The sequence below is a fragment of the Aulonocara sp. 'chitande type north' Nkhata Bay genome, linkage group LG1 (assembly GCF_057382095.1).
Source record: "Aulonocara sp. 'chitande type north' Nkhata Bay isolate Kocher_YH1m ecotype deep benthic linkage group LG1, A_spYH_male_GT1.1, whole genome shotgun sequence".
Lineage (NCBI taxonomy): Eukaryota > Metazoa > Chordata > Actinopteri > Cichliformes > Cichlidae > Aulonocara > Aulonocara sp. 'chitande type north' Nkhata Bay.
Window position 1 is genome coordinate 4,829,937 of NC_141344.1, and position 13,108 is coordinate 4,843,044.

At 39.0% G+C, this 13,108-nt stretch overlaps 1 protein-coding gene across 1 annotated transcript in view; it reads right to left on the reverse strand.

Moving 5' to 3' along the window:
* The window catches only part of mmp15b (matrix metallopeptidase 15b), a 33,758-nt gene extending 24,116 nt beyond the window's left edge, over window positions 1-9,642 (reverse strand). The window contains exon 1 of the mRNA XM_086302279.1: window positions 8,707-9,642. Coding sequence (XP_086158405.1) covers window positions 8,707-8,823 — 117 coding nt within the window. The 5' untranslated portion in view covers window positions 8,824-9,642. The remainder of the gene's footprint in view (window positions 1-8,706) is intronic.
* Window positions 9,643-13,108: the final 3,466 nt, after the last annotated feature.

Genomic DNA, 13,108 nt, shown 5'->3' on the forward strand with positions numbered 1-13,108 from the left:
GCTGCAGATCATTTAGAAAACTCATCTTCCAAAAAAAGATTATCTTTTAGTAAAACACAGTTTCCCCAAAACCTCACAAGCTCCAGTATTTCTGTGCTTGGTCTGGGTCTTTCAAATGAAAAGGTTCCCAGTGAAAACACAAGTAACACAAAGGTAAAGTACAGTGAGGCAAACAGATCATTATACAGCACCTGAGAGCTTTGTATTTACACTGCGGTCTATTCAATCACCAGCTGAAGTTCAAGCATGAAAAACCAAAGCATTTCAGCTCTAAGCCAGTGAAGCACTTTGGCCCAGGAGCTTCTTCATTCACCACCTTACAGGTTTTAACCAAAGGTTATGTGATCTAATACTTGCCATTTACACACTAATAACATTGTTGTTTGTTTGCATTGGTAAGAAAACCTCAGAACAAAAGCTTTTCTGGCAGTAGAGTCATTTGTTAGCACTGTGATTAAGTGTGCATATGTGTGCGTTCGTGTTTTGGAGCAGGAAGAAGTGTAGAGAGGTCAACTGGATGTGACCCTGACCCACCTCTGACTTAAGATAAGGAGGTTGCAAACACACACGTACAAACTAACTTACATTTCCTGAAAGACTTATCTAAGGACTCTCTCTCTCTCTTACAAAGTCAAGGCAAAGAAAACAGGTGTTGTTGTTGAAAAGGCGCTCTTTTCCTTTCAATTAACTTTAGCATGTATGTTTTTACTATTTAACAAAGACAGACACCCCTCTTATACTTTCTACAGCTGCAGTTACTCAAAGATCGGAAAAAATGTTGCCATTAGAGAATGCACACCAGACTGCACGTTTCACTTCTCAATTTTTAAATGTTAAATGTCAAAAACACATCACCCAAATGACAGAGAATCTGTAAAAAGAATTACTTTTCACTTCATCTCAGCAAATGCTCTTCACATTTCCTACTGCCCATCAAAGCAAACCAAGCAGTTTGCAACACTGTAATAGAGCAACCAATGGACAATTGACCAGAGCAGGCACAGAGGAAGGAGCAGTGGAGAGAAATATCAATTTCTATAAAAGCATGCACACACACACACACACACACACAGAGTGGGTGAGCCGAGAAAGACCCTGAGTTTATTTCCCTCTATGCAGAAGACTGAATCACAGGTAACATCACATACAGTGCTGTGAAAAAGTATTTGCTGCTTTCCTGATTTCTTCGTTTTTTGCTTGTGACATTTAACTACGATAAATATGCAAAAAATTAAGAAACCAGGAAGGGGCAGATATTTTTTTCACAGCACTGTATATCACAGAACAGTTTACCATATCTATGCTGCCTAAGCCCAGCCAGATTTAACTGAGGCTGCCCACTGAGTGCACAATGCACTGATAGAAACTCTGCAATGCAAAGAAAAGTCTGCCTTCTAAAGAATCTTTTGTCATGTCAGCCACTTGCTTTTCTCCTCTGTGATCAGCATCTCCACATGGTTGCTGTAATAATACCTGATAAAAACAGTAATTGCCTTCATGCTAGAGCTGGGCGATAGAACGATAACGATATGTATCGCGATATAACTTTCTCGATAGAAAAATTAAACTATCGCGATAGACCTCGCCGCTCTTGTCCTCTTAAAAAAAAGAAAAAAGAACAGCCAATCCAAATTAAGTAGCGCAGAGCCGAACCAATCACAGCCGCAGCGTCACGTCACGTGACTTGTTACGTACAGCGTAAGTGCCAAGCCGCACATGTGTATTTGTTTGGGAAGCAGCCAGCCACCGTACTGCCCGGGTAATTAAGGAAAAGAGTGAGCCGACTAGAGAAATCAACTGAGCGTGACCGAAGGTTACCGAAGAGAAAACAGATGATGGTTCCAATGCCGGAGAGATTGTCGAACGGAAGAGCCAGAGAAGTTCCGTAGTGTGAAGGTATTTTGGCTATTTCAAGTCTGACAAAAAACAGAGTAGCGTGCACTGTAAATTGTGCCGAAAGCTAGTCTGGAAATACAATAAACTGGTGCATGCGCTACGTCCACACGTACCCGGGTATTTTTGTAAACGCAGATTTTTCTATGCGTTTGCACCTTTCGTCCACACGTAAACGGCGTTTTTGGTCACTGAAAACGAAGATTTTTAAAAACTCCGTTTTTGCATTTACGTGTGGACTAGAAAAACTGAGAAAATGCAGCGTCAAAGGTGTGCGCATTTTTTGACGTCACACTGTGCGGCACGTTATTGTTTCGGTGAAATGAATTTCTACAATACTGTTACTGTTAATTCTACTCTCTGCAGTGTTTAAATGCTTACATATACACACAGTTACTGTCCCTCCACACATACGACTCGGTTCTGCTTCTATGCCCCAGCTTTGTTTACTTTTTCCCACCGAGGCTTCTAGACTTCTGATTGGCCAACATTTCTGCACGGTTAGGAATCTAGCGCCACCTGCTGCTTTGGCATGTTCATAGCAGCGTTTTCCTTCATTTCTGCCTTTATGTGTGGACGGGATTATTTTTTAAAACGAAAACGGAAAATCTCCGTTTTCAAAAATACCCGTGTACGTGTGGACGTAGCCTCAGTCTCTGACTGGAAGCGCTAATTCGTCATTCGGCTTTTGTCAGACTAAAGTAACTGTTAAAACTGTTTGAAAAGCTAAGCTATACAACAAGGAGAGATTGAGAATTTCCTTTTAGTTCTCAGTTTATTTGATATTGACAAAAGTTAGTCAATTTTGTCTGTTCTTCTGTAAAACAAACTAAGATTTATTTTTAGAATTAATATTTTGTTTCTAAGTGGAATTGACAATTTAGGAGTCTGATTCGTTTGTTCTATTTTGAAACTTAAACGCTTTAGCGGCTGCCTTTTGTGTAGTTTGCAATATTTGCCTTTATTTATCTGAAAAAGTCTCATGTTCCTTAAGTACATCTACCCTGTTGAACTTATTATGGGAAATAAATATTTAAATAAAAACAAGCTGCTGATTATTTCACATTTTACTTGTGAGCAACGGCACATTTAAATCTTACAAATATAGTTATTTGGCTTATATCGTGATAGATATCGTTATCGCCTGAAATGAAAAAAACATATCGTGATATGAAAAAATCTTATATCGCCCAGCTCTACTTCATGCCTTTATGTTCAGTGTTTTTGTGGAAGGCATCTGCTGTTGTCTCTACATGTGTTTTCTCTGTCCCATTGCTTTTAAATCTATGTATATTTACAACAGGCTGTTGTCAGGTACAAGGGCAGAGTTTCAGTGCTATTAGGAAGACGTATGGGGGCTTATGAACCCTCACCTCCATCGTCTAAAGTAGTAAAGTACTTCTGCCTGGCTGCTCACTTTCCCTCGTCAGCTGAGCTGAATACAAAACAACGTAAGGAATAGGAGAGGCCTCGTGTGTGTATGTGTGTGCGTACACGTTGGGCCTCGTCTATTAAATGGTCTTTCAAAGAGTCCTTGAGCTTACCTGCCAAAACCAGACCCAGCGATATACAGGGAGTTGTAAAACCTGGCAGTGTGTGTGTGTGTGGAAGTGAGAGAGCATTTGTGTGTGCCCACCACAATGTCAGCCAAGATACTAACAGCTTTTATTCCGAGGCTTGGTCTGCTGCCATCTTTTACCTTCTGACGTCCTACCAAGAGGATGGATAAGTAAATGAGAAGTGTTAGAGAAAGTGAGACCGACAGAGGAGGAGGAAACAGAAGAGATTTGTATTTGTTTAATTTGGAGGGATCAGAAATGCAAGAAAGTCATGCAGGCTTTCCTTTGTCATCTGTCGGTTTATTTTAACAAGTCGCTTTTACCAAATTATGTTGAGATGCACTTAACACTGGTTGCTTAGTTTATTCAGACACTTCTCCAAACCCTGTTACAGCAGTGCAGTCTATCAGTGGGGCTTCATTTAAAAAGAAAAATGATGTAAATCTAACCATAACATTAGTCTTATCACAGCTGATTGTAATGACCTTAAACAAACTACCGTTGGCTCAATGCTCAATAACTAGCTAGTTAATATGAACTAATTCATTCTCACCTATGCTTTAATAATTAAGAATTTCTTGTCTTGTTATCAGCGTTCTTCCATCTAGATACAAAAATAAAAACTGAAATTCTCAATCAAAAATCAAGGTATGAACCACACTCTGATTTTACATCCAGACATGTAATTGTAATTTTTAAATTATTTCATGCTGCTAGAAGTGTTATGGGCTAGATTCAGCCCAAGACATATCTCACACAATAGCAAAGCTGAGGTCGGACAGAAGCTGTTGTGGCGTCGGTGTGGATTCAGCAGTCAACTCTTAAGACTTGCATTTCATTTAGACTTCTCTCTTTCTCTCTTTTTGTGAGCTGATCTAAACACTTGTGGTTTGAATCATAAAAAACTGACAAGCTTGCGCTGCAGTTCAAAGGAGTGTCCAGTGCTGAGCAACATTACCCGCTGTTCACATGACAAATAATAACAGCAATAAAAAGTTTAGATTAATCCACAGTGGAGTCAATCATGCAATGATCTGATGTTTAGCATTTTTACCTCAGAGTAATGAAGCGTACAAACTATCTACAAGTTTGCACTGGTTTCTCTCACCATTGAAACACACGATAGGTAAACCTTGATTATTTTAGCCTACAGTAGTCCACAGTTGCGTCACTATTTTTGACACTTCTTGTGGAAAATGGCACAGAATTAACGGCTGTCGCTGTCGTTTATCATATTCAAATACTTGTAAACACAAAAACACATATACACAAGAGCACAATGTCTCTAATGCACGATAAGAAATATCATTCCCCTTCCATCACATCCCCAACCGTCATTGTAGTATATATGTGTGAATATGATAGTCAATCACAAGGAAGTGGAGGGACAGTGTGCAGAACCTGAAGAGATGGAAGTTTGCAGATTGGATGGCTGCAAAGAGAATAGCAGTCTACTTGTGTGCTGCAATAAGTCACCTATTACCCCCTCCTCTTACCACTCTCACTGTTTCAGCTACAAATTGTTGCTGAACACATTTTGCATTCTCTCTATAAACCAAGCTTTTCTTATCATGTCCATGTCTGCACTCCCTCATCCGCTCTCTCTCCCTCTTATTCAAAACTTTTCGCTCACAGTTCCCTCTCCTCAGACAAGAGGGTCCATTGTATTTCCTGACATGCCCTGGAGTCCCAGGCCCAGCATGCATTTGCACAGTGTGTGTGTGTGTGTCCCAGTTAGAGAACAGCTGTCACATTCAGCCATCACATGCCGCACAGCTGAGACAGAGCGCTACCTTCCCCGTCAACTCCCTCCATCTTTGTCCCTCCTTCCCTCTTTTATAAACAAATCTATCCAATTCCCCTCTGTGTTTCCCTTCTGCTAATCAAAATATCTCAGATTCTTGTCACACACACTAATAATCCCTCTCTTTTTCCCTCTTTTCTTTTAACCTCCCACTTCATCCTTTTTGTCCAGACAGAGTAGGAGTTGGGGCCACATTCTAAAAACACAGCCTGAAGAGAGGATCAGAATTCCAGATAGAGTGCTTCAATATGTGTATAGATTTCAAAACAGGTATTTAATTTAATTTTAACACAATACAACACAGATTGGCTTCTTTAAAACAAACCAAAATATATATTATTTAATTTTCTATGTTGATTACGTTGCACAATATACACTCATTTCTTCTTTCTTCTGTTATTACTACTGAAATTCAAGCATATTTTGCACTCACACATTGAAAATACCAAAACATAAATCTATAGTTAGTGATGGCGAATGCTCTTAGACTTCATTTATTCACTAAAGCAAGTTCTTGCCTCCCATTAAATTGTGTGAAAAATTAGCTGAGTCATCAACAAACAACAGCTCTTCTTCTAAGGTTGTCAAATAACATACTGTAATCTGACAGTCTCCACTCTGCAAGATTTACTGAACAATTTCTGATTTTTAGACTAAGCGATCAGTTTTTGTGTTGCTGCGAAACACTAAGATTATCTTAGCTGGTCAAGTGGAAAGATGGATGCTACAGGTGCCTATTATAATTTACTTTAAGGCAGCATTTGTATATTTGCAAAATGAATCATAGCGCTTATGGCATAGCACAATTGTTTTCTGCATACTGACTTTAATTGGGCGGGCAGGAATAGGACCCAAGGTGCAGACTCCGGAGACAGATGTGAACTCAAAACAGCTTTAATGTTAAACTCAAATATAACATAACTGGAAAAAATCAAAATAAACTTACACCAGTGGACTGACAGAACACACAGCTAGGTAACCAGTAGATCGCAACACAGATACAGAGAAACACAGGGCTTAAATACACAGAGGGCGCAATCAGGGAATGGGTAACAGGAGGGAAACACAGCTGGAGCAAATCAGGCCTAACGAGACAAGGGGAAGCGAAACCAGATGCATTAACCTCAGACAAGGACCTTCAAAATAAAACAGGAAACATGACACAGACTGAACTAAAGACACAGACTCGCACGCACTGCAACAGAGGGAACAGAGACGTGGGACCAGGGCAGACACAGACACTGACTGGACACGGGGATATAGCAACTAAGGATACACAGAGACGCAAACTAGACAAGGGGATACAGGTGACAGGGGAGACAGAGCAACTAGAGAAGACAGAGACATAAACCATAAGACAGAACTCAAAGAAACCAAAGACTAGAAAGTATAAATAATATAATAAACTCAAAAACCCTGGGTCAACGACCCAGGCATCCTAACATTTGGAGGGTAACAGTACTCATCTCTGTCCTGATTTTCATACATATTAATTTTTTCTGAGCCATGTTTTTTTTTCTTTTTTAAAATATCCTAAGTTGGAAGCGGTCAAGCATTTCTCCAGATACTCAAACCGTATGTGCCTCAACAAATTAGAAAAGCACAGTTCCCAGGATGCACCGACCACCAACCTCTGCATGTATGGAGCACTCCTAAGGTTAAACTAACATGGGTTCAATTGTTACAAACACACATGCACATTTAGCAACAAGCGGCTAGGAATTTCTCATCAGTCCACACAATGTGGAAACTCTTTGTCTGCCTTTGTGCATAAGCACACACCTGCACACACACAGACACACACACACATTCACCACAACTATGTTAACAGCTAATCAGGAAATGTTGTAAACTGACCGACAACCAGACAGCAACACCCCCACACCAAGGTCAGTGAGTTTGGTAATGCAAGCTCACCTCTAATGATTGGGAGGTCTCAGTGTCTGTCAGTCTGTCTCTTTCTCTTTCTCAATCTACACACAACAGAAACTCCAGCACTGGTCAACTTTTTGTCAACTCTTATCTGTTTTTGTCTCTCAAAACAAACAAGTGTGATGGATGAACTGCTGGACTGGTGAAGTAAGGGTACAAGAAGCAGTGGTTCAAGTTCCAACTTGATACTCTGGCATTTACTGACACACCTAAGTACACATGGAATAAATGTGTACCAATGGTTTCACTGGTTACAAGGAAGCGAAACCTACAAAAAAAGAAATAGCCAGTGGATATTTGAGAAATGAGCTCGCTTCCAAAACAGTTTATGAAACTTTGGCTCTTCAGGTAATGATTAGTCACAAAGCATCTTTGCATGTGTGTACATAAGATTAACCATTTACTTAAGTTAACTGGCAGCACTCCTACATTCAGGCATAGTGCTCATTAAAGGAGGACAACAAAAACAGAAAAACTACGATATATACATTTACTAAAAGATGCATAATTTCTGAGCCATCAGCTGCCCAGCACTGTGTGCACTCCAGGTGAACCATGGAGGAGGTCCAATACTAGGACTTTTTTTTTTTCACAAAATGTCTAAAAACATTATTTGTGAGAAAGTTTTAATTACAACATAGAACTACTATTGCCAAGTGTTGTTGTTGTTGCCACCCACTCTTCGCACACAGATATATGCAGATATATGTGATGTGTGTTTAATGGAGGGAAAAGTTTTAAATGTGTACAGAAACATTTATCTGCTATCAAAAGTCTACAGTGTGTGTAATTAACCTGTAATCAACAGGTGACACACGCGCATGTAAGCAGGTGACTTTCCCAAACCTGATAATAGACATAGTGGCTTGTTGCACTCTTGACTCTCACATCTGCACCCAAGCAAACAGAAAAAAGAGCACAAAAGGAAACCATGCCTAAATCTGTGTTAACTCAGCGGGGAAACACTAAGATTAAATGAAAGAAATAAACGATATATTTTTGTTTGAAAGCGAAACAAAATCGTGTTCCAATATATCACTCCAGTATCAAATTATCGCCGACTGTGCTAGAGTTTTCAAACTGTGAAAAATGCAGAAATACGAGTATTAAAAAGAGGAGAAAAGCAAAATTAAGTGTCTGATGCACATTTGCTGGGGATGGACCGTCAAATGTTCAAGGTGTTCCCTCGAAATACTCATACAAAACCAACATCATCGTGTAACAGGCGGTAAATGGATCGTGTGCTCTGCCTTATTTTTGATAGGCATGGACATATTGCGCTTCCAAGAATAACTATCAAGTCAGTACGCCGTTTAACAGATGAGTAACATTTAGCACAACTATGGTTAATTTAATTAACGTGATATTATAGAAATATACACCCAAGTCAAACAGAATTATTTATGGCAAAACAGTGGAGAATCCCTGCTTTGTGTTGACTGCTTAAAATAAAGCATTTCGATCATTTGCGATGCCTAAAGGCGCCCGAAGCCTCTCACATCTTCTGTGCCGTCTTACCTCTGTGTTAAACGCACTCTCTTCCGCTGCACGCGCTCCTACAGCGCACAGCCAAAGCGCGAGGAGGGTGCGTCTCCAGAGCAACCAGAAGCAGCTGTCCCGCGAGCTAGTGGCCATGGTGCGGGCTCGAGGGGACCTCCTTCGTTGTAGTTCGATCCCAAGGGTTAAATAAGATCTCTCAGTCGTGTTTTACTCGCTGGTTTGTGCCGTAAAAAGAACCCAAACTTTAGTAAACTAGTCCCTACAGTCTGCAGCAATCTTCAAGAGCGCATCTGCTAACTGCCAAACAGCTCCATCCCTGATACAGTTACAATTTCTACATAAAAGTAAGCAAAATGTTCCCGTGAGTGCACACAGCTTCACTCGTTTTCTTTTTTACTCCGCTGGCAGCGAGTGTCACCTTCCTTCGCGGACTGAGCTCTTAACAGAAGCGGGAGTTGCCCACGAGAGCGCACGCATTTAATTTAAATCAAAATCGCTCCTTAATTAGTAACCTCCAACGTGCACTTCAAAAAAAGAACCAGCAATGACCATTATCAGGAAACTGCGTTTACCACGGGAAAGCTTGACATTAATTTTACTGCGATCATGTCCAGATCCGGTGAGCTAATAACCGCGTCTCGTGATAATAATGCCCAAAATAGTGCAGCTGAATTTAACCAGAGCAGCAAAGTTGCAAAGTCCAAAGTTCAGCACACTTGACCGATTCCTTCAGCAGCAGTTGCAAGAAGTAAACAGTCGAATATGAATGTTTCAGATCGGGACCTGTCCTTTAAAAACACATATTAGACGGTTTCTTTGCCCTTTAAATATCCCTGTTTTTTCCCTGTTCTCGGAGGAAATGTTCTCGGGAGCCCGGTACTTTGTTAGTTGCGTTCAGTCCTGTCCTGAAACAGGTCCCGTGTTGTCACCCTCCGGGACCGGGACGGACAATGGTCCTCGGATCCTGCTGTTACTGCACCTGGATCACGCTAACGGCGTTTTCCTGCAGTGCCTTTCAAAATAAACACATAGTCGGGCTTGATTGTGGGGAGGAGTCAAAGAGGATGCAAAACTTATATTCTCCAGATTTTCTCATTTATTTTCATTATAATATTTCATCTCACCACCAAAAAGAATATTAAGAAGGAAAGTGATGAAATAATGTTTTGGCTTATCCAAAAGGAGCACAAATAGCACACATTAATTAACATGAGAACTTGGGTCCATAAAAATACGGAATTCAGTTTTAAGCAGTGAAAGAGTGAGAAAGTGCTGCTGGGTAAGGAAAGACTTTTTTTTAAGGTGCACTTATTTGATAAACTTGATAAGCATTTGATATAGGCATCAACGAAAGTGTAGCATAACTCCACTATCTTCTATTAATGATAGCTATACATGATTTTTTTTATATTTTGAAGGCAATGCACTTCCGGTATTAGCTTATCTGATTCAAAATTGACGCTTTTATTAGTCGGACCGATGTGGTTTTCCACCAAAACGAGATAATCGACTACATTGGACACACACACACACACACACACACACACACACACACACACACACACACACACACACACACACTACTAGTTATAAGATATGCGATGTATAAGGTGAGTATACTTCTATAAACTCAGTCATCAATTTGACATCATTGATATTGTAAGATCCCTTGAGTAACATTCCTTGAATATTGTTCCACAGAATTTCTGCTATTGTTATAAGTTAACAAAAAAGAACAAACTTTGTTTTGTTTAGAAACTAAGAAGGTGGCTGATAGGCAGTCAGCATGGATTAGGGTGAGATGAAAGCACTTGTCATCAGTCAGAGAGGTTGCTTAGACAGAGATGTCCCTATCAGTGGATCTAATCTAAGACAAGAGGAAACACCTCCCTGCTGAATGTCTCCAGTTTAACAATAAAACCCTTTAACTGCTTCCAAATCCAAACATAAGGGTTAATGGGGTCTTGATGTTTTAAGAATATGTCATGTATGCAGTGCTTGATATTGCAGGATAGTGCAGCAAAACAGTTCAGTGAACTTTTAGCTGATGATGATGATGATGATGAGATGATGAGATAGCCTTTATTTGTCAGTTAAAGGTCTTTTGCCCATAACCGAGAGCTAGAAGTCTGTCATTGGGAAGAGGTGATGTTTTCAATCAGTTTGCACAGTGTTTGTAAAGAATTATTTCTTCAGAACTTGAATGTCAGCACATACAAATCAGCATATAGTACATTCAAAGTCGACTGTTCCAAACACTTTTTATTGTAAACTGTGTTGCATGTGTGTGTTGAGTATTTACAGTTGTGGTCATAAGTACATACACTCATCATGGGCATTAGTGGTAATTAGGGGCTTTGCATGATTTCTTTGACCTTATACATCAGTTTATACACACATAAATTAAAAAGAAAAAGTAATGTAATCGACACACTGAGATAAACTATATAACTGTGACAACATTATTGTTGTTGTTGTTTGTGAATTTAAATTGGAGCAGTTCCACTCAGGAGAGTTTCATCATTCATAATCTAAAATAAAGCACAAGTACTTCAAATTTTTTAAATAAACACAGTGTTTGAAAAAACTTACTCTGTTAGACTTAAGCGCTTTATTGAAGTTTGGGGAAAGGTTAACTAGTGCTAAAGAATTTTCATCCAGCTTTGTGAAAAATTAAAAAAAAACATAAGCGACAGCAAATCAGTAAACATGTTTTGACAAATAGGAATTTCACATCTTGGGAATATCCACATTAATATGGTTTGTAGTTCTCTTTTCTGATTTTACAAATAGAAATTTTGTGTTATCACAACTTTTTTTTTTTGGTTTTTTTGGTTTTGATCTTCCTCCAGGTGAGCAGCCATTAGATACTGCTTACATTACAGACTGAAGGTGAGCTATGTTCACATCAACTAACCAAACACACAAAATCCATATTTTACGGGCAGCATTTGTATCTCAACAAGAAAAGGGAAATCATGCAAAACACAATAGCTCATATAAGCACTGCAATACATACTAATAGTGTATTGGATATGTATTATTTTGTGCTATGCTATTGTATAGATTACAGAAATTTATCAGAAACACTGGAATGCGTAATTCCGTTATTCTATTTACTGTAGTCCAGTAATAAAAACAGGTTATATATCATCATATGCGTACCATACATGCACTTGTAAGACCTCAATGTACACAGTGTATATGTAAAATGTAAATGTCTACAGTCTGGTTTATTCAGTATGATCATGTTTATTCCACTTTAGTGTTTTTCATCGTTTCTATAATGTGAGGGCCACCTGCCAGAATGGACACCTGCATGATGAGCCAGTACAGCTGCCAACAGACTAACATGAAGTGCCACAAATACACAAACATATAGATGGCCTCTAAATCTACATTAGACTTGAGTTGGTGGCTTTAATTCTACTTCATATAATAACAATACCAGGTTCATGCATCTCTCACAACCTCGTCTGTGGCCTGGCATCAGACTCAGGAACTTTGTTGTCACAGTGGAAAAAGTGGGATGTGTTCACTCATTTGTATATTTATGAAAAAAGTTCATAATATTTAGTATAAAAAATATATATAAAAAAAAAAGAAAAACAACCAGCTGAAGTTGTTTTTAAGGTTGTTTTGATGCACTACTGCCATCTGTTGGTCATAGCGGTGACATACTGCAATTGGCCTGTGACGATAAATTGCCTTAAATTTCAGAATAAATTAGCATCTAAAAAGATAACTTAGTGCTGAATGTGTAAACAGATAGATAGATAGATAGATAGATCTCTAACAGCACGTTTTTATTTAAAAAATAATTTACATGAAATGGCAACAAGTTCCTATTACAGCTGTAATATTATTGTTGTTTTCTTTTTACTCTGCATTTAAAAAATAATTGTTAATATGTTCAGATGTAAATGTTGTAGGTGTTAGTCTTCTTTTTTCCGCCATAGGTACTTTTTAAAACAACATACTTTTGTGCATTGTTTGTGAAAAGTATGTTGTTAAACATTTTATTACACATACATATTATATTGTATATGTTATATTTTAACATAACATGATGTTATGTTAATTTATTGTTGTAAGTAACCACTTGTTGATTCACAACAGGCTGTTTGTTCAAGTCTTTTCACTGTGACCGATAGAAATCAGTGTTAATCGGTATCCTGATTGGTATTAGGAAGTATTCCTGAGATAGAATGACAAAAAATATTTTACCCGTGGTCAAAGAAGTGTTTTTTGATTACAGGGTGGTGGTCCAGGGTTGCTTGGACTTCTTCTTGGGCCTCCCTACTTCTGCTGGGATAGACGTGCAGTTGCTGGTGGTATGTATGGCCTCAGGTTTCCAGTACTCTTGAGGGCTGCTAATGTACCTGTGGGCCGATATGCCAATATTTCTTTTTCGTTGTCA